Source organism: Plectropomus leopardus, chromosome 3 (genome assembly GCF_026936395.1).
Source record: "Plectropomus leopardus strain MGB_pleo_1.0 chromosome 3, ASM2693639v1, whole genome shotgun sequence".
NCBI lineage: Eukaryota > Metazoa > Chordata > Actinopteri > Perciformes > Serranidae > Plectropomus > Plectropomus leopardus.
The window spans coordinates 35,058,021-35,080,102 of NC_142178.1; the positions used below are offsets into that span (position 1 = coordinate 35,058,021).

At 40.1% G+C, this 22,082-nt stretch overlaps 1 protein-coding gene across 2 annotated transcripts; it reads left to right on the plus strand.

Moving 5' to 3' along the window:
• The first annotated feature begins 1,382 nt into the window (after positions 1–1,382).
• nptxrb (neuronal pentraxin receptor b) lies at positions 1,383–20,586 on the plus strand. 2 transcript variants are annotated; one of them, XM_088074433.1, is made up of 7 exons: positions 1,383–2,397; positions 3,492–3,678; positions 3,828–4,597; positions 9,958–10,354; positions 12,064–12,305; positions 14,876–15,055; positions 17,696–20,586. In XM_088074433.1, exons 3-7 carry the CDS (start codon positions 3,833–3,835, stop codon positions 17,939–17,941), a joined length of 1,830 nt encoding a protein of 609 aa, XP_087930559.1. In that variant the 5' UTR covers positions 1,383–2,397; positions 3,492–3,678; positions 3,828–3,832; the 3' UTR covers positions 17,942–20,586. The 2 variants fall into 2 exon arrangements, with proteins under 2 accessions (XP_087930559.1, XP_087930555.1); XM_088074429.1 differs by having other exon boundaries at positions 1,384–2,397; positions 3,813–4,597.
• Positions 20,587–22,082: the final 1,496 nt, after the last annotated feature.

A 22,082-nucleotide genomic window follows, 5' to 3' on the forward strand; every position in this document is an offset into this window, starting at 1 on the left:
GTTGGGTACATTTCCAGATGTGTTTTTAGCATATAGTTGCACACAGAGTTGATGCTAATATAATGCATAATTAGGTAAGATCTTGAATGCAGCACCTTAACTTGCAACAGAGCATTTTTTCACTATGTTAAAGATACCAGCAGTGGCTTACTGTGTCTGAAGATTATAAGTTGAGCATGAAAAACACAGCTATCTGAAGCCATCTTATTTGCTTTCTTGCCGAGAGTTAGATAAGAAGATCAATACCACTCCCGTAAAGTCAGGAAATCTCCTCCAACTCTTGGCAGTAGAGTGAATAAGTGTGTTTCCTAAAATGTCGAACTATTACTTCTAACAGATGAAATGTGAACACTGTTATCCACTGCAAATTAGACCTCATTTCCTAGCTCTCCGAATTACAAGTAGAACAGTATTCTTGCAGGAGATATAAAGAGGCAGAAGAGGATAAAAGGACTTTTTCTTTGCAGTTTTCCAAATATTTCAGCCTTTTCACTCCAAAAACTCATGTAAAGTTTGTTAAGATGTGTCATGCTGAAAAATAAAATTTTGTTTCACAAGGTTAGGTTATGTCAGGCAAAGAACTCAGCTTTTAAAAACATCAGTGCTTCAGAATCAAAGAGCGACAGCTTCCCTATAGACTTGCCTTGAAATACAGCAATCAAAAGTATGAGAAGTGAATCAGATAAGAGGCAGAGGTACTTATTTCTGCTGCATCAGTCCTCAATAGACTAAAATTCAATGCACTCACAAATCACTCTGTGCTTCACACTTACCTTTTGGCCCCGCTGGCAGTCTAGCTCTAAGGATGGCAATGTCAGTTGGGTGGGCCGTGACTTTGGTCAAAAGCTAAAATATCTCAATTCTCTGATGAATTGATATGAAATCTGCAACAGACAGAGTTTAGTACATTTCCAGCTATACTTAAACTAGAGTTTGGAACATTTTCAGTTATATTTGTAACAACAAAAGCAGTTATTATTCTAAAGAAAGTTCAGGACATTTCCAGCAATGTGTCGCGACGAAAGCATGTTTTTTTTTTTTTTTAAACAAAAGTTCAAGACATTTCCAACTGTGTTTGTAGTAACAAAAGTGTTAATTTTTATGAAAGTTCAGGACATTTCCATCCAGCCTATTCCCTCCGTAGTGGGTATTTTTTGACTAGACTTCAGGACATTTTCTTCTGTTTTGTAGCAACAAAATCAGGGTTTTTTAAAGAAGAGATCAAGACATTTCTAGTTATGTTGTAGCAATGAAACCAATTTTTTAGACAAAATTTGGGAAATTTACAGCTGTTTGTAGCAACAAAAGTTGGTATTTTCAAAGAGTTCAGGACGTTTCCAGCCATGTCTGTAGCAACTAAAGCGGGCATTTTTAACAAAAGTTGAGGATGTTTCCAGTCCTGTTTGTAGCGACAGAAGCGATTATTTTTAATGAGAGTTTGGCACATTTCCAGCCATGTTTATAGAGACAAAAGTGGGAATTTTTGACAAATGTTTAGGACATTTCCAGTTGTGTCTGTGGTGGCAAAAGATTGTATTTTTAAATGAGAGTCTGGGACATTTCCAGCCATGATATTTTAAGGCAAAAAATATTTTCCAAACCCTAACCAAATGGTGTCTGTGCCCAAGTATAACCTCATGTAAACTGAGGTATTTTCACTATAACATTTAAAATTTGAAAAACGAAGAAATGTGAAATTTCAAGTCTGCTATGAAACGTACAAATGCAATATACTTGTGGTTTGTATAGAAATGTACAATACCAAAATTTATTCTGGTGATTGAATTGATTAGAAAGACAATGCTTTAAAGTTTCCACTTAAAGTTTTTGAAATGCATTATGGGAAATGCACAAAGTATGAAAGTCGGTGGAAAATGTGCCCATAAACAAAGTGAATTTTGGCATTTCATCACAAAAGCAACTCCTGGAATCAGTTAGATATCCCAGATTCATCTTTAAAGTGTCTGAAGTTTTCCTTTAATGTTGTGCTCATTAGCAGATTCACCTCCCTGACTGGCAGGAGGCCGATCATGGGCACGCTGAACGATCGTACCAAGCGCAGATCCGTCCTGCATTGTGTGTTTCTATTAAATTTGGACTAAAATCAAGAGTAAACTTTCTAAAAGTGGTTCATCCACCCTGTGAAGAAAAGCTTTGGAGTGAGAATGTTTGTTGAACAAGGCCGAAAGGACATTGTGTAAGGGTCATTTCTGTTGGCGTCAGTGGCGAGTTTTAGTCTGCGCTGCCTCTTGGGAAAAGCATGTTCTTCCTCCTACTCAGTCATAACGCGTTTATAAGGTCCCAGCTTTCAGTGTTTGTCTTTATTTTTCTTCTGTATTCAGTATCCTCATTCTTTTACCTTTTATTTTAATTGTCACTCCTGCAGGCAGCAACAAGGTAAGACTATTTCAATTCCAGGGCGTGCATTGTGCATGTAAGAGTGCAGATGTGAGGTAATAATAATAATAATAATAATAATAATAATAATAATAATAATAATAATAATAATAATAATAATAATAATAATAATAATAATAATAATAATAATAATAATAATAAAATGACTAATTCCATTGTCCAGAATTGATATATGCTGATATACTAAAATATTACAAATATTATAACAGTACCAGGTTTGGAATTTTGATTTTTTTTTCTTTCTGTTTTAACATTATCATGAACAGCCATCTCAACCGTTTGATAGAGGCTGATATTTAATGCTTTAACACCTTGATGAACATCAGTTTACGTGTGTTGCATTCAGACACCTTCACGAGCATTTAAATCTCTGAAACACGAAAAAAAAACAAAAAACGGTTCGATTTCTTAAAACATGGGAGACAGGGATAGTGAGCAACTTAACAAGAAATGTCCCACAATTTTTTTAAAAAAAGGAATAAGTGACAAGGAAATTACCTGAAAATTGGCTAATGGAGATCATGTATCATTGTATTTAGTATATCATTATCAAAAATTAGGGAAAAATGTCCAGATAACTGTGTTTATAATTTTTATAATTCTATATTTAGAATTACTTTACAGAAAAAGTATATATATACATATTCTTTTTAGGACTAAAGGGTGGTTTTTGTTGTTGTTTATGTTTTTAACATTTCATTTTTGTGCTTATTTTCAGGTCATTTTCTTGTAACTTTTTAAAGAAACATTATTTATTTATTTACTAATGTCTTGCTAATTTATGGACCATTTCTTAAGTTGCTTATTGCTTTCTGCCCATGTTTCAATGGGTTAAAAAAGGGGTCTACAATTAAAAAAATGCAAACATGCAGTACACTTACATAAACTGTCCCTTTTCACTAACCTTCTCTGTTCTTTCTTCCTTTTTTTGACTCTTTTCAACCACACACACACACACACACACACACACACACACACACACACACGTTGCGCACGCATCGATCCATCACCGCCTTGTTTGTTCACGCTGTTGCTGGAGGTTCACCTCTGCTCTGACTGACGCATGCCCACAGCCTCGCTCCTCCTCTCCCCTTCGTCCCCATGGTAACGCACGGAGGAGAGGAGCAGCTTAGCAACACCAAGGCGGAGAGGGAGCATCTCTGGTCCAGACAGCGCGGTGCCATCAATATTACACACAGAGGAAAACCAGGGACCGAGGAGGAAATCAGCAGCAGCGCGTCTGGAGAACGTCTTCTGTGCGTAAGTGCCACATTTTTACAACAAAAACCAGCGCTGGTAGTTAATCTGAGCCTGAGTTTGATCGTGTTGGGGTGATGAAGTGTTCTCTGTGCGAGAAGAAAAAGGTCATGTTTTTCTGTTTCTCTAACCCTTAGCATCGATTTCCACAGTCATAATGAAGTTCGTGGTGGTGCTGGTGGGAGCGGGCACCCTGGCCTTCCTCGGCGCGGTCATCTGCATCATCGCCAGTGTTTACCCCCGGAAACGCGCCGCGCCTCTCAGCGACAACGGCACCTTAACATCGGAGCCTCTTCTGGAGCCTCTGGAGCCCGGGTCGGTGGCGCACGCCGGGCCTCTGGGAGCTCTGCACGGCGCCGAGTCCTACGACGGGGAGAACGGGCTCGGTGGGATCGGCCTGGAGGTCCCGACTCTGAACGAGCTCAACCTCGGGGAGGAGACCGGAGGTGGCTCCGCGAAACAGTTCAGCTTCAGCCGGTTGATCTGCACACCTGTACCGGTGGGGGAGTGCAAGACTAAAGATGTGCGGCAGAGGCGAGGGGAACAGCAGCGGGAGCAGCAGCAGCAGCAGCAGCAGCAGCAGGCGGACGACCCGCTGTACGCAGCCGGGGATGAAGACTGGACTTACCTCCGGACCACCGCGGAGGAGCTCCGGCAGACGGTCCTACAGCAAAACGACCAGATCCTCATGGACCAGAGGACCATCCGAGAGCTCACGGGGAAGCTGAGCGAGTGTGAGAGTGGCCTGGAGGACGAGAGGAACGTCCCGGAGCGGAGCATCGGGGTCTGGAGCGGCAACCGACGCATCATGGCCGGGGACGATGTGAGTTCTTCGGCCGCGGCACAGCTGCAGACGGCGCGGGCTGTGGAGGAGCTGGCCAGGGCCATCATGGACCTGAAGGACCGTATCGAGAAACTGGAGGTAAAAATTTTGGCCAAAGTTTGGCAAAACCTGTTGTTCTCGCTGTGTAGCCTCCTGTCGGAGTTTTGTTTGACAGCAGGAGATTTGGGCTGAGACCAAAACGAATTAGCCAAGTGAATCATTGTTGTCCAGTGATGAAATTAGGCCTATGTATGGTCCATTAATCCATTGAACCCTGAGCAAATGTGCTTAATCTTTCAAAAACATGGGAAAAACACATTGAGGATGAAAGAGGAAATGACCCCAAAATAGCCAGAAATTACAAAATAATAATAATTAAAAAGGCACAAGAAAATTACCTGAAAATTAGTAAATAAATACATGAAAATTTAAAACAATCAAGGAAATTAGGAAAAAAAAAGCTAACACAAACAAACAAACAAAGTAAGGAAATTACCAAGAAAAAGAACATAAAAAGTTCCAATAATTTTGTAATATAAGAGATAATAATAATCCATTTGAATCCCGAGCTAACTGGCTTGATGTCTTTCAAATCATGGGAAGAAGGCAATGAGCAATTACAGAAGAAATGACCCCAAAATAGCAAGAAATTAATAAAAGGTACAAGATAATGACCCGAAAATTGGTTAAAAACAAACAAACAAACAAAACAAAACAAATAAACAAAATATCCAAAGCAAGCAAACTACAACAACAACAACAACAAAAATCAAGGCAATTACCTGGGAAAAAATGTTAAAAAGAATTGAATACTGTTGTAACATATTTTTTACATGTAATTTTTATCATTATAAATATAGTTTTCACCTATTTTTTTTTCTTTTTTTTCCTGGACATTTGTATCCCTAAATTGAAAAAAAACTTGCAAAACTAGGCCTTTGTATGGTCCATGAACCCCTTGAAACCTGAGTAAATTGGCTTAATTTCTTTCAAAAACATGGAAAATTAAGCATGAAAGAAGAAATCACTTGAAAAAAATAAGAGTAAAAAGGTGCAAGAAAATGACCTAGAAATTAGTGAAAATCACTCCCTGGAAAAAGTGTTAAAAAATATATAATAATTTTGTAACATAATTTTAATATGTAATTTTGATAAATAATAATATACCCCCCACACACACACACACAGCTTTTTAAAAGCTAATTTTAAAAATCTACTCTCTTCTTTTAATTTGCAGAACATTTCTTAACCAAGCTGCTTATTGCCTGTTTTGAAATAAATCGCACCAATATGCTCAGGGTTCAAAGGTTTAAACATGTGAAAGGCGTCTGAAAGCAAGAAAAGTGACGTTGCTCCAGGTTTCAAAGGGTTAAGTAGCCAGTTGTCCCATTGCCAGAGTGTGAGGTGCAATTTAAGACCTCTCTGGTGAAAAAAAGAGAAATAATCCTCTCAGAATTTAAAAATTGAATGATCCAGATTAGAAAAGTGCCACAGCATTGCTATAAAGAAAAATAACGAGATGCTTTGAAGGCCTGTGCGGTCGATGTTCATCATCTTAGGTGCCCTGATCTCTCCCTGACTCCCTGCCTCCCCTTCTTCATCCTTCTCTCCCTCTTTTATCTTCACCTCACCTCTCCACTGACAAGCAACTCGTGACAGGCGTTCCTCATGTCTTGCGAACACTCCCCAGGACCCCCAAGGGAAATCTTTCCACCTGCTGGCCCTCACGCCCCTCTGCTACTCGCCCACCCACCCCTCCCCTTCGTGTCAGACGCCTCTACCCTCTACCTCCGCATCCGACAGCAGGATAGAGACATAAATAAAAGATGAAGCTGGCTGGACAGGAAAGAGGGTGGAGGTGGTGGTGGTGGTGGAGGGGGAGTCTCAGCTTGTGTGTGCGCTGAGATTGAGACATTATAACCACACACACGCGCGCACTGCTGCATCACTGCCAGCCCCCTCCAAGCATAGTCAGTTACAAGGTTGTCTCCGTCAGTATGAATTTATATCCTGGGTGTCCAGGTCCAGCCCTGCTCAGCAACTCTCTTGATATTATATATCGCTCTTGCAGCCGTCTCACTAATAGCAGCATCTCTCTCTTTACTGCCGCTTCACCAACACCTTATTTTTTCAACTTCTGCTATGAATACTAATGCGGCTATTCCCGGGATCCGATTATCATCAATACAACACCTCTCAATGTGCTGCCGCGATGTCATTTTACTCCCTCGTCTGAAGTTTCATCTTTGTTTAAAACCACTATGACTAACATGAATAGTAAAATGTTTCTATTTATGCTGCTGCAAAGACACAACTAGACTCTTTTTTATCTCCTTTATGTAAGATTTCTTAAAGTCCTTTGACGTGTAACAAGCTAGAAACAAAGATCCACTTAATTCACAAATAAGTACACCCTAAAAAGTATGTATATTTTTTTGTTATCAACTTAAAAAAAAAAAAAAGCATGGAAAAATAAACTACAAACACAGTAATACACAGCAATACCACCCCACCTCCACCCCACCCCTGGCGGCACCCCAATGACATTACAATAGGCCTTAGCAAATCTACTGATAAAGAAAATAAAGACACTATCAGGGGAAAAAGAGACATAATAATAAAAAATATGGAAAAAAAGTAAAAATAAAAAACTGAATAAACACTTATTTTTTTGCAAGTAAATAAAGTTACATTTGACACTCTCAAAAGTAATTCAGGGCACCAATCCCCACCGCCTAATTAAATGCATGGTTGCAGGATAAACATTAAAATTTTCAAATGATTCAATGATTCAATTCAAATGATTTAGATAAACCTTTTAAGTTATAAGCATCATTTTTGATGAGCTGTGTTGACAAAATAATGTTGATAATTACAGCAACTTGTGTGAAATTGAAACTCAAATGTATGTGTTAATTGATTCAAAACTAAATTTAAGTTGTCATAAGGTAATAAAACTGGCTTGATAATTTAACTTCTCCACCTCCAGGTCTGAATTGTACGTTTTTGTTTATTTAGCCAAATAACATGTTGAGTGCAGAGTGAGCACTCACAATTATATTCTATTATTTATTGTAATAGTCCACTTAAACACCACCTCAATAATCTAATATGTAATTCTAGGCCTTCATCATGCCTCAAATGGATATATTGACCGCAACTCCGCCCAACAATAATCAGTCAGGACAATTCCAGTCTTTCCAACCAACAATATCAATCTAATCATTGGACATCTGGTCATCCAATGCTTAGTAAGGCTGAGCCTAAGACGTCCATGTGTAGCTTTTCTTTTAATCTCTAGAAAGCAATGAAGCAAGCATACTTAAGTCCAGTGGATATATTTCATTATAAAGCTGCACTTTTGATCTAGAGCACCTCATTAGTAAAATTATAAAAGTGAATCTCAGAGCTTGAAATGACAGGAAAAGAGCACGTGTGCTTCTTCGTGCATAGAAAATGCACGTCCCAATTTTAGTTCCCAAGGTAACTGAACAGGAAATAAAAATAGAGTAAATATATATTTCAAGTAATTAAAGGAAGATACGTTTTGTACATTGTGTGGCCTTCTAACTAGTCATGAATATCTTAATCTTATAAGAAAATATCAATTTGATTAGAGGAAAAATGAAGAGAATTCATGATTACTCACTCTACTGAATATTCTAGTGAATATCACATTTAATATAACAATAATGTCTCTGTACAACAGCTACAGCAAACTGCTAGAAAAAAATGAGTAAAAAAGAAACACAGTTGGTTAGATGAAAAAATGTTTTGGCCTAAAATCCTTGCCTTTAGGGGACAAGAGCTACTGGCAGGAGACAAGCAAAGTCTCAGTTTGAATTTTTTTTAAAAAAAGCTTTTCATGGCACTATACTCGCTGGAAAAACAGCAACAGGTTGCTGAAAAATACCTTGTGGGTGCTTCAAAAAACAACTGGAAACATAAAATTAACTAGCTAAAAAAACAATTGATTTAGTTGTTTTTTGGTATCAAACAGTGGTCACGTTAGCCCACATTCTACATCACTTTAGAAATGTTGATGTGATTCATATGAAACAAACAAATGTAACATTTCCCCGCTTTGCAGAAATGTACAATGCACACATTTTCTTCTGGTGACAGGGCTAAACAGTTACTGCTACTGCTACAAAAATCAGCTGTTTCTTTCAGCTAACATTAACATGCTAGCATGCACAATGATAACATGTTAATGTTTGGAAGGTTTAATCTTTACGCTGTTCCTTTTGTTAGTCAAGAATGCAAATTTGCACTTAACAAAAATGCAATTGCAGGTATTTAGTTATAAAACAAATTATTGGACAAATTAAATGAATGAATTTTGACCTGTTGTTTGCACTAGATGTAAAGTCAGGGGATCGCCACCTGTTTTACTTACCTAATAGTTGTTGAAATATTAAACACATTTTCGTCCCAACTTGTCTAATATTGCCTCTTAGTTAGTACTGTTCACGTCTACGTATGACGGGCTAGGTATCCTCTTGCAGGTGTTGTTGCTCCGAGATGGCGTGTCAATTCATGCACATTAAATGCAGTGTGTCTTTTGAAAATACACTTCCGTTTTCACAGGGAATGTACAGTTTCTGCTTGTTAGATGCATACATCATTTTTTAAAATAAACACACAACGTTGGTAAAACATCTCATATTTATGTTTATTTTCTTGTGCAACAGAAGCATGTGGTTAGGTTTAGAAAAAAAAATCATGGTTTGTCTCAATGTTCATACAGAGAGCAAACAGCAGTGAAAGTCCAGGGTTTATTGGACCCATCTACCACCCCTCCTGCCGGCTCTGTTGGGACCTTCCTCCCCCATATATTGCGTCGTTAAGCAGCATTTCAAATTAATGCCATTCAGTGGCGTATCACGCTGTTGCAAAAGATGCTGTCCGACTGAGTTTAGCTTGACCCTGTCCAGAGGCGTGTCATCCCTCTGTGAAAGCTGCCTTTGTGCGTTGGTGTGTGACGCTGAAATCATTGACCATACAGCAGTATTTTACTAGTTTGGAATGAGAATGGGCTGAAATATTTCACTAAAAAACAAAAATGCCAACCTGCTGGTGCTAAAGGAAACGTCAGGGAATCATCAAAGTCAAAGTCAAAGCCTGTGATGATCATGAATGCCTGCAAATAATTTCACTGCAGTCCTTTCAGTTATTGTTGAGAAGTTTCAGTCTGGACTAAAGTGGTGGGCGGACCAACTGACAGCCAGACAAACAATAGAGCCGCAACACAAGCATTGAAAAAACGATCTGCATCTCTACTCCTACAGAGACTTGTCCATGAATACTTAGCCATATATTCACATATAACAATAACTGGCCCTGGCAACACATTAGTTGCTTTCTTCTCGCCACAGGATTTCTTTTATGATCTCTCTGTTAGTTTTTAATCATTTCAAATGTCTCCTTTGCTTCTTTTCTTTCTCCCTCTCTTGCAGGCGGAGATCGGCCCTGCTGCCTTGAACCTCACGGACACGTCTGTGGGTACAAGCAGCAGCAGCAGCAGTAACAGCGGCAGCAGCACTCCGACTGGTAACACCGGTAAAGCTCCATCTCCACCCACCGGCAGTGCTTCCGCCCCACCTGCCGCAGCTTCCCCTGGTGGTCGTCGCCCCGCCTCCCCTGCTTCCCCTGCCCCCAAGCCCCCATCCAAGGCCTCCCCTGGGCGTGGAAAGGGCACCTGGAGGGTGGAGGACCTGGAGGGGGAGCTGGAGAGGAAGATCAAGCTGCTGGAGAAGGAGCGCCAGGCCATGAGGAAGGAGACGCAGGGCCAACACCAGAAGATCAACCAGGGCATCGACAACGTCAACCACCGTGTTACTGAGCTGGAACACAGTGAGTAAAGACACAGGGAGGTGGCTTAATAAATGACGGATGTATGGATGAAGTGATGCACAAGAGGTGGGGGGGGGGGCAAACAGCCGCGAGCTGACGCACAGAAGGGCATGCCAAGAGGAGGATAAAATGAAACTTTAATGAGCACTGTGGGTGAACTGGGTCATCGCAGGAGTAGTGAATAAGCTGTAGATTAAATATGATGATTAATGAGTGCTGAAGGTTGGGAAATGTCAAATAGAGCTTGGAGCTGAAAATGCAAATGTAATACAGCAATAAGTACATGAAATGAAAAAGAAATTACCTTTCTGCTTTAGCTTGTAACCTTTAACCCTTTTAAACCTGAACAAATTGGCCTGGATTCTGTCAAAAAAGTTGGAAGAAGGCAATGGAAGAGTAACTTAACCCTTTGAAACCTAAAGCAACATCACTTTTCTTGTGCTGCTCCCAGACGCCTTTCACAAGTATTTAAAACTTCGAACCCTTTTATTTCTTTCAAAAACATGGGGGAAAGGGGTGATGAGCAGCTTATCTAGAATTGTGTAGATTTAGAGAATTATTTTTGAAAAATGGGAAAATATCTAAGGAAAAAAAGAAAAGAAAGCTATGGAAAAACTGTATTTCTAATTATCATAATTACATACTGTATTCAAAATTATGTTACAAAATTCTTATTAGCATTCCAACCACTTTTTTTTTTTTTTTTTTTACCTTTTTTTGGTCATTTCTTCTTGTCATGTTTTTTGAAAGAAATCAAGCCAGTTTGCTTAGGTTTCAAATGGTTAACAGGAAATGGACATTTTATATATATAATTGTAAGAATGATACGTATAGTTTCTGGACACTTTTTCCTATTTTATTTTTTAGATAATATCTAATAATCTGCCCACTGCTCATTTTCAAGTCATTTTCTTGTCAACCTTTAATTTCTTTTTTTTTTTTTTCATTTTTCTGGACATTTCTTGCCAAGTTGCTCACTACCTTTTTTTCAAATCTCTTTAAAATAAATCAAACCAATTGTCTCAGGTCCCGTAGTTTGTGAAAAGTGCCTGAACATAGGGAAACACAACTGTTGTCGATCCAGGTTCTGAAGAGTTAAATCTTCTTTATCATAGGAATTCGGTTGGCAGTTATGCAGTTTGAGCATGTCAGGTTGGTTTTGAAGAGTTTTATCGGCTGTATTCTGAGAAATTTCCTCTCCTGGGAACAATCACTGTAACTGGAAGCTCAGTTTTTCTTTGGTAGTTATATAGAAAGTAAGAAGAGACGTAAAAAAGCAGACAGAGATGTCTGAGAATACGAGAAGTAGAAGTCTGGATGAGAGATTGAGAGTTCACAAGGTGCAAAGAGGAAGGTTAAAAAGGAACGAAAAAGCACTTCTCTATTCTCTTTTTAGCTCTGTCATTCTCCCAGCCTCTCCGACTGCTTCTACATCTTCTCTGCCTCAAGAGCTGCAGTGTGGCCTCGAGTGTTAGAGAGGCGGATCATTAACTGTGTCGCTGCAGCTCTTGTCAGCCACCGTTGTGTGTGTGTGTGTGTGTGTATGTGTGTGTGAGAGTGCACAAAGTGGCAGGAACAAGTGGGAAGAGCAATACCAGTGTCTTTAAATAAATTGGCCATTAAGGCATCGTCCTCCCAAGATTTTCTCTCTCTGTCTCCCTTATCTGACTCTGTATGACTGTTTCTCTTCATCTCCGTCATCTCCAAAGCGCTGACGGAGCCGTCGTTCCCTGATGGCTTCGTCCTCTCCTTCCCCATGCGGACCAACTACATGTATGGCCTGGTGAGAAAAGAGATCACAGAGATGTACGCCTTCACTGCCTGCGTGTGGCTGAAGGCCAAAGAAGGAGGCATTGGGACCCCCTTCTCTTACTCCGTCCCAGGTCAGCCCAACGAGCTGGTGCTGCTACAGGGAGTCCACAACCCGGTGGAGCTGCTCATCAATGACAAGGTACACAGGTGTTCTTAGACATGTTTCTCAGTAGGGATGCACCAATTTATTGGCTGCACATTGCTATCGGCCTGTTGACTGCCATCGTCCTATCGGCAAATAAGCCAAGCCAACATTTGTATGTGTGGTCCCTGTGTGGGTAGTAAATGGGCAGAAAAATGGGCCCTGTATGGGTTCCATATAGTTGCCCCATACCAATTGCCCACATAGGTGGGTTTACCCAAGTGGTCCCCAGATAAGATGCCCATTCTGGGCCCATACCTACATAGTAATCCCAGCATAACCCATGTGGGTCAACCATAGACTGGAGTAACTGTCATGTCATCCATCTTTATATACTGTACAAAGTGAAGCTTTGCAATCTTGCCCCCTGGTGTCTGTCTGCAGTATAGGCCATAAAGCCTGCCCCTCCATATTAGTGAATGAGACAATGGTCAAACTAAAAACTCAAAGTACACACCAAAAAATTTTTTTCCCAAAGACAGTTCCTGTCACGAAGGTAGTTCTTATCACCCTGATGTTTGTTCAAGTGATTGTTTTTATGATAAATTCGGTTTTAATGGCTTATTCAGTTCTACAAAAAGGGGATTTTCCACCATGATTGACAGCTGTGACAGCCGATCTGTCAATCGTGCTGCTTGTGATTGGTCAGACAGGTGTTTTGGTAGGAACACCCTCACTATTGCTACTGCACAGACTCCGGCTCTGAATGACTTCACCAGCGCAGGATGGCAGCAGCGAAATATTTTAGCTTTACTTAAGCATAGCGGGGCTAAGTGGGGATGTGTTGTCCATCTTTAAATACAGTCTATGGGTTAAACCATGGATATAGAAAGAAAACCTGTACACAGCATGGAGGCGGGTCCTGTTCATTCCTGTGAAAGCTGCTCAGTGGTGCATGAAGCAAAAAACACTATATCCTCGCAACTTGAAAGTACCTGGATCTTTCGTATCATGGGGCCCGTAGAGCATGCACACAAGAAACTTAAGGCGACCCCTAACCCTTTTTTGGTGGGACATATCATGGGGCCCGTAGAGCATGCACACAAGAAACTTAAGGCGATCCCTAACCCTTTTTTGGTGGGACACTTAAATAAATACAGTTGTTTGAAGGAGAAATTTGTTGATTCTTTCACAGCAATATTAAATAGATATTAGAGTGGGAATTATGATGTTTTGTATAGTTAAAAAAAACTTTTGAAGCAGCTATTTTTCAAAAATGTTTTTCATGTAATTTAAGGTTATTTAAGTGTATGATTGAATTGGTGCTTATTCAAAGGTAGAGTAATGAAGGACTGCGTGACTTCAAACCAGTTCTGTTTTTTCTTTTTATTTATCTTTTATGAGGAAGGATTTTTTGTTTCCCTGACACGAAAGGGTGAATAAATGATAACAAAAATAAAAGAAACGACAACAACAACAAAACATCGCCCACTGACCAAATTTTTATTTTAAACATCAGTATTGCTATCAGTGCATCCCTGTTTCTCATAACTGTGGATTTGAACCACACCTCAGGTGATTAAAATCTGAATTTGCTCTGCTTGCCAGAAGTTAATAAAAAGAATCATACATTATGTGCGTAAATGAATGGCTTCGGCTGATAAAAAGAATGAATATTTCGTACCCTGTAGTTTCCGTATAATCAGTCAAGTGAAATAGGCTGCCAAGGAAATCATTATCAGCTCATTATGCTGCTCCACAGAACAGTGCAAGCTAGGTGGTGGCTCGTTGTAATTCATTGATTAAAACGAGCAATCAAAACAAGTTGCTCTGGTGACAGACTAACTTTTTCATTCAGTGTTGTACAACTGATGAAGAGAACAAATAGTTCAATTGAAAATGTCATAACATCCAAAATTATTGTTTGATTCAGTATGATGTGGAGTTTATATTAGGTTTGGTTCTCTGGATGCACTGTAGCCTAAGGCATTCACTGAGTGTCTGTGCTCCTCCAAGCCTTATTCATAGGGAAAAAAAACACATTTATTCCCCTGCGACTGTGCAGAAAAGGTAGAACTAAAACAGATGGTGCCCTTGAACAACACATTAAAATTTTAAAACCACAAAATGAAAGGAACAAAACAAGAAAAAAAGTGATTAACTCGAAAAATGGAAAATATCACTTTTGATCGATCTTTTTCATCCAAAATAAAAACCTTTAATTAAATGTCGCTGAATGTTGAGTTCATCGGGTTTGTTTTTTTCCCATTTTTAGCACGATGGCCCACAGAAAACATGTTATTGACAAGAGACAGCACAGAGGCAAGCATTTTGCAGCTGTTGTTTTATATGCTGCATTAAAGCACACCTTTTTATAGCGCTTACACTTACACTACAAGAGTTCCCAGAGAGGGGGAAGGGTTTGCAGTTGTGGTGAAGGAAGGTTGAGACTGTCCTCAGGGCGCTGTTTTGCTGCCATAAACCATCAGTGTGTCCTCACTCTGCCTTGATTACTGTCCACACTTGTCCAATATCCAATCAGAATGCAAGTTTGATGGATAACTCACTTAAAATCACTCAGTAACTTTATAGAGAAAGGTGTAAACGCTGTATTCTCCGACCTGTAGGTGGCGCAGCTGCCTCTGTCCCTACCACAGGACGAATGGCAGCACATCTGTGTCAGCTGGACACTGAGGGACGGCGTGTGGAAGGCCTACCAGGGAGGGAAGATGAAGGGGAGGGGAGAGGGGCTGGCTGCCTGGCATCCCATCAAACCAGGAGGAGTCCTCATACTGGGACAGGAACAGGTGAGATATCCTGATGGATGGATGGAGGGACGGACGGACAGAGGGATGGATGGATGGATGGATGGATGGATGGATGGATGGATGGATGGGTGGACGAATGGATGTTGAATAGATGCATGAATATTGAATGGATGGATGAACGGTTAGATGATGATGGATGGACGGAAGAATAAGTGGGTACATGAATGGATGGATGGATGGATGTTGGGCAATATAATGTGTGAACTGATGAACAAGTTAAATAATGGGTGGGTGAAAAGGCGGATGGATGGATGGATGGATGGATGGATGGATGGATAGACGAACAGGTAAAAGAATGGGTGGGTGACAGAATGAGGGGGGTGATGGTCCAACAGATAAATGGATGGAGGGTGGTTGGATGACCCGTGGATGGATGGACTAATGTTTGATGGATGATTGGTGATTGGTAGATAGATGCATAAATGAATGATGCATGATTGATGAATGGATAGATGCATAGGCGATGATTGGACAGATAAACAAATGGATGGTGGATGGATGCCCTGATGAATAAATGGATGGGTGGATGAAACATGGATAAAAAAAAAAAAGGGAGAGCTATTTTAAGGGACCACTATTAGTTTTTCACACATGAACAGACCGAATGGTGTCGATCCTCTCACTGGGCTTCCTCTCCCTCATTAGCAAGACGCCCACATTACATAACCATTATGAAATCTGACATTATCCGTCCTCCCTGGTGTCAAAAGAACAGCCCAGAGCTCATTCTGCAGCCCCTCGTCCTCACGTAAAGGATAAAAAGCAGAGAGCTGGGAGTTCAATTTTGCAAGATGCTGCAATGATGCAACATAATTTAATGGATTTTTTTAAAAAGAGAGAGGGAGAGAGAGCAAGTGCTTCATTAATCTCATTTGAAGATGAATGATGAATCGCTGTTGTGTGGATGTGTTGACCAGATTTATGGGGAAAATCCCAGGACGTCCCTCTGAGAAAGAGTGCTCTGAAGGGGGATAAACATTTTTAATCTTATCGAGGAGGGAATCATCAGATCACAATGTTTCTGTGCATGGATGAAGCTTAGCCTTCTTTTTTATTCCTAAATAACCAAGAAACATGACCACGTTGTTGCTGTTCACCTATTGCCTGAGGAGGGTTGTAGTTTTTCAGGGTCAGAGATAGTATATTACTTTAAATACACTACTACTCCCACTGATTCAAATGATCAACTCGTTATGGACTCCTGCAGCTGCTTGAAAAAAAGTTGATCTTTTAACTCAGCTGTGTTGCAGCAGGGAGAGATTTAAAACATGCAAGACAAATGGCACTCAAGGGGAGGTTTAGGAAACACTGCACTAATCCAATGAAATATTAGAGCATATTTGAAAATCCATAACAACATAAAATCCATAATAATTTACAAGATGTTCTGATCTGTAGTGAATTAAATGGTTTTTTTTTTTTGCCAAATTCATGGAGGGGGACCTAGTTTTTTTGTTGTGATACCCTTGTTTTCACTACATATGTTGAGGGAAGTATTGGATGTAGTCTCCCTGCCCAAAATTTGAAAATGTCCATCCTAACCCTTTTTTGGGGGCAGTACTACAGACCAGGAACTAATTTTAAACCCTAGTTTCTCACGTTGAAACTCAGGTTCAAATTCTTACCCTGAATTTCTGAAAAAAATCCAGAAAAAGTTCTTGTGGTGGAAACTGACCCCGTTTTAGAACCAAAGTTCCCGAGATACCTTTTCCAGGAACCAAAATGGTCATCTGCATTTCCACTGTGATCCAAAGACCTGTGAAGGTTAGTTTAATTAGTCCACTTACGTATTAAAAAAGCAACATGATCAGACAAATTCTGCTGGTGGTTGCATGGGTGAACACACTCTGCAGCCTGCAGTTCAATTTGTCCAAAAAGCAAATTAAAAAGAAATACACCTTATGTTTTTTTCACTTTGACATTTACTGCTGAAAAGTATTGCTGCAAGTTGAATGTAAAGAATGAAGTGTAGAGGAAGAAAATGCCACTACGAACATTTGTCTCCACAATAAATCATCCATTGAGTGTGTTATGGTTATTTGTTTGTGATTTAGAAAGTAACCACTGTGAAAAAAAATCTGAAAATAATGTTTCATTTCTCTCATTTACTGACTTTCTAACAGCACCACAATGCTGTCTTTCTCAGCTCACTGGTGCTAGCTCGTTCTCTATTTCCCTCTTTTGAAATGACTTTACTTTAATGTGGTGAAACAAAGAGCAATTTTCTCCCCTCATTCTAAAATGATCCCAAATTAATGTGTACATCCTTGTTTTATGAATGAAATAGTTTAAGCAGCAGCACTGTATTTGTCTGACCAATCAACAATGGTCTTCCCAGCAAACCTCAACCTGAAAACTCTTTCACTTTCAGAAAGTACTACCCCCCTGGTCAGGGACTTTTTGGTTGATAAAATAATGTTCTCAGAACTTAATTTAGACCCCGGTCACTGTGCTTTAAACACAACAAGTTCCTCAAAAGGTTCCTGTTCCCTAGGCAAAAATTCTGCACTCGAAAAGAAGCTATGACTGCTGTACATGATCCCAGCAAAGCTTGGTCTCTTGACTTTTCATGCATTCTGACATTTAATCAATGTTTTTTTTCCATCTCTTCTACCAAAGGATACATTGGGTGGTCATTTTGATGCCTCCCAGGCCCTGGTCGGGGAGCTTTCCCAGTTCAACCTGTGGGATCGGGTGTTGAAGCCAGCAGAGGTTGCCGCCCTTGCTGAGTGCAGCTCCCCAGCGCTGGGCAACATCGCCCCTTGGACCGACCACGACGTAGATGTGTATGGTGGCGCTACCAAGGAGTCCCTGGACCCGTGCCATGCTGCCCAGAGAACCAACCCCTCCAGCCCCAAACAGTGAGGGGTGACTGGGAGAGGTCAGCCAAAGGGTGGCTGTGGTGTTTGATAGGTCAGTTTAGGAGACAATGATGTATAACAATGTATCACATTGGGGTTTCCAGTATATTTGTCGGGGATGGGATGCTTGCTGGTGGACTGAAATGTGAGATGGAGCGATTAAGATGTTGAGAGCGGTGTATCTGTATTGTTTTCAGTGTTGGTGTCCACGCTCATGTGTTTACTTCTGCAGTGAGATACAGTAAGTTTAGTCACAGAATCACCTTAGTGAAGGCTTCATAGGCGAATCAACCTCTGGCATGAACAGGACTCTTAAGGAAATATTCCATAATAGATTGGCTCTGGTTTAATGTGCCACCCTCTGTCGGTTCAGGTAACCATGCATGGTTATTCAGGGTTTGATGGGTTTGAATACAGTTATGGAATGAACCTTTACTGATGCCATATCTAAGGGTTTCTTAATTTTGCAACAAAATGACACAAAGTCCTCATCTTGTGTCTAGCTGGTTGTGTTTAAAGCTCAAACTGAATTCTGAGATGCTATTTCAACACTCAACGGGAAACGAATTTTGCTCATTTTTAACTGTATATGATCCTGTCTGTGTACTGTTGAGTTTTATACATTGCATACCATAATCTGGTAAAACAGTGGTCTTATAAATGTATATTGTGTAATGTATCTCTGCTAATGTTGCTCTGTGCCAGTCTGCTTCCCCCTGCTGTAGCCTCTCACGCACCCCACAATCCTGCAAAGTTAAGTTGCAGTTTGTGACTCAGACAAAGCAGCGCTCTTGATCAACCCCTGAAAGAAACACTTGATGTCTATCCAAGCACCAATTAGACACTGAAATTGTATCCTTGAATGTAAACCAGGTGGAATGTAACTGTATTTGCATGAGCAAAGTCACATTTTCTCTCACGAAAGAAACAAACTCAGAATGTGTAAATTACAGTGTTGGTGTCTCAAAAGTTTCCACACTCTGAAACACACAGATGTCTCTTTGGTAAATCAGATCCTCACACAATACCTGACAGTGAAGGAGGTGTATGAAGTGGGTTGATTCTCTTTTGGCCATTTTGTACTTAACATCTGACTCAAAGGGTCAGCACAAAAAAAATGTTTACCCTCATTCTCTGTGCAAACTAAAGAAAAAACAAGCTTATATGAACAAAACTCGGGATGCTTTTATTTGTGTTCAAGTCTGGTGCATTTTCTTTCTGTCATAAAGTCTGCCACTTACATCTGAAATTTTGTTAAACTACGAAACATCCAATGCTGTGTTAACCAAGCAGCCAGTAAAAGCGCCAGGCTTTGAAACCAGTTTGACATACTTGTCCAAATATGGATTCACAGCCTCCCAGTCGTTTTACTGTCAGAATTCGATCCATCCAATCAGATAACATTTAGAAAGTCTAGAAGAGCAGCACGATTAAAACACTCTACCTCCGTTTACGTGAGTGGAGCGTTAAACTGCAGGGTAGCTAGCTCGGCCAGCAAAAGCCTCTAGTGTGCTTGTTCTATTGGCCCCACGATGTGGAAGATCAACATAATTTTCCAACCATGAACATTTCTGCATTCATTTGCCAATGAGCAGCAAGCCCAGTCTTCAACAATGTATTTACCCTGAAAAAAAAGACTTATGAGCGCCTCAGAGTAGCTACAGTTTCAGTCCGAGGAGCACCAGGTGCTACATCTATGTGGCACTACTTGTCACATTCACCCACTCACACACATTCAGACACTGGTGCCAAGGCTACAGTACAAAGTGCCACCTGCTACTCGGTTAACCATTCACATGCACTCTCTCCTTGATGGAACAGCCACTGGGAGCAATTTAGATTTCAGTATTTTACCCCAAAGACACCAGGCATCGAACCATCAAAATTCTGATTAGCGCAAAAACCTTTCAAATTCATTGTAAATAATTACAAAAGTCTCATTGCCCAAAGAAGTCTGAAGTAAGAATAGTTGGCTAAATCTAAGACACCAGTCTGCTTGACTTACCATATTAATTAGCTACTATGTAGAGGACAAAATATATAACCTTAAACTGTCATGTTCTGTCCTCCAGAATCTGAGATCAGTTTGGTTTTAAGACTCTGAGATTATTATGTTGCTCATGATCTGCATCTTTTTACATAAAAATAAAGAGTTTGGCAGTGCTCCATCTCTTTAAGTTCAGTTTAAGATCAAAATGGTCATTATATAAATAATATGAAGAGAAAGTGAAACACTGTCAGGGGTGAGGGTTTGATTCCCACTAATCACTGAACATGTATTCAGTCAACACTGTGCAGTAAAGTGAACTGTAGTTCAAATACAAATTCACTTATTACCTCAAGACATCAGCCCCTCATGTGATTTGTCACCCAGTTGTAAAGTGCCTGCCTGGGCTCTCGTGCCCGAAATAATAGTGAAATGTTTTTATGTTTTCTTCTTCTTCGTCGTCGTCACTTTCTTCTCCTTCTCTTTGTCTCTTTCTCTCTCTCCCTTTCTCACTCTGTCATTCTCTTTCTCTCTCTCTTGCTTTTGGTTGTTGAAGGCTGTGACAGTGTTGCGCTTGTCCTTATTTGCATCTTCATGGATCTTCTATGATATTGTGAAATAGATGGATTAAAAAAATAAGAAATAAAATGGGTATGACAACATTTCCGGACTTGGAACTCGAAATATGACAAAGAAATGTGTGGAATTTGTGTGAGTGTGTGTGTGTGTGTGTGTGTGTGTGTGTGTGTGTGTGTGTGTGTGTGTGTGTGTGTTGTGACAGATCCGTTTACACCTGTTAACTCATCTGGATTACACCTCAACTAATCATACGTAGGAAAACTGTGTGCCTGTGAATGAGATTATAGGCTACATACCTGTGCGTGTGTGTGTGTGTGTGTGTGTGTGTGTGTGTGTGTTAATATGCAAACAAGGAAGTGAGTAGACAGCAGAGACCCCACAGAAAGTCTGATCTTTGATGTAGACATAATAGATTACTCAGAGCTATAACGAAGACCGCGTTGATTCGTGACTGCCGGTCTGCCCACGCACACGTTTCTTGGCGTTCGCCTCTGCTGAACTGTGATCTGATGTGTAACCTCCCACTGATAACATTTCATAATATTACTTGTCTCACTCATGCTTGATTTCCTGTCTTTTTTCTCAGGGCATGCAATCTAGGTTTTTATGATCACAGAAATATTAAAGTCTGAGTATTTTTATCTCTGCGGCTACTCATAAAAAATCACACCGCCATTATAATGCTGTGGGTAATGAGCAATACTAAAGCCAGTGTTGTGGGACTACTTTACTTATCTTGTGAAATTACAATTTCTGCATACATCGCTTTATTTTAGGTTTCTAAAAAAAAGCATCATCATCCTGGTGTCACTCGCTTCACTCCTGGTTGAAAAGAGATCTTCATCATTGAGGGATGATGTTCCCATCTGTTCATTGTGGACATGTTTTCTGATCAGGTGCTTTAACAGATTGCTTGTGCAGAATTAAGTCATGGACAGGTGTTTCTGACCACAGCGTAACTTACTTTTTAAAGGATCTTTTCATACGTCCTTCTCTCCTGCAATTACATGGATCACAACTCTATGACAATCAAATGTTTTAGCCCTTACTGACGCCCCACCACCATCACCTCTTGTGTTTGTATTCTGTCCTTTTCAAGTAAACGATATAAACTGGTACATTTCAGATCATGCACTATTTTGGCACAATATCAATTTAAATATTAAAGGCCTTGAAAACGTACTTTGTCAGCTCCTAACTATGATTGATGGGATCTGACATGAACTCTCCTCCACTGTAGAGCAGTTTGGGTTATTTCACAGGACAGATTTCTGTATTTCTTGCAGGTTTAAAGTGGGCGTGCTGTGTTGGAAAAAACGCAATGTTTCTGCCACATTTGAATCACAATCAGTTTGTGGGTTGTTTGGTTGCTGTCAGTCAAATCTGATCAAAAAGCACCTACACTGTCCTGATGGTAGCTGTTTAGTTGAGTGTCACCGTTAAACTTTCAGTAAATTATAAGACTACCTAATGATGTTTTTTAGACGCTTCAGTTGTTGTTTCATTTGCTGTTTGTCAAAAAGTTATCTTCTTACTACTTAAATGAACAAATAAACCCACAAAGCTAATGACATTGCCA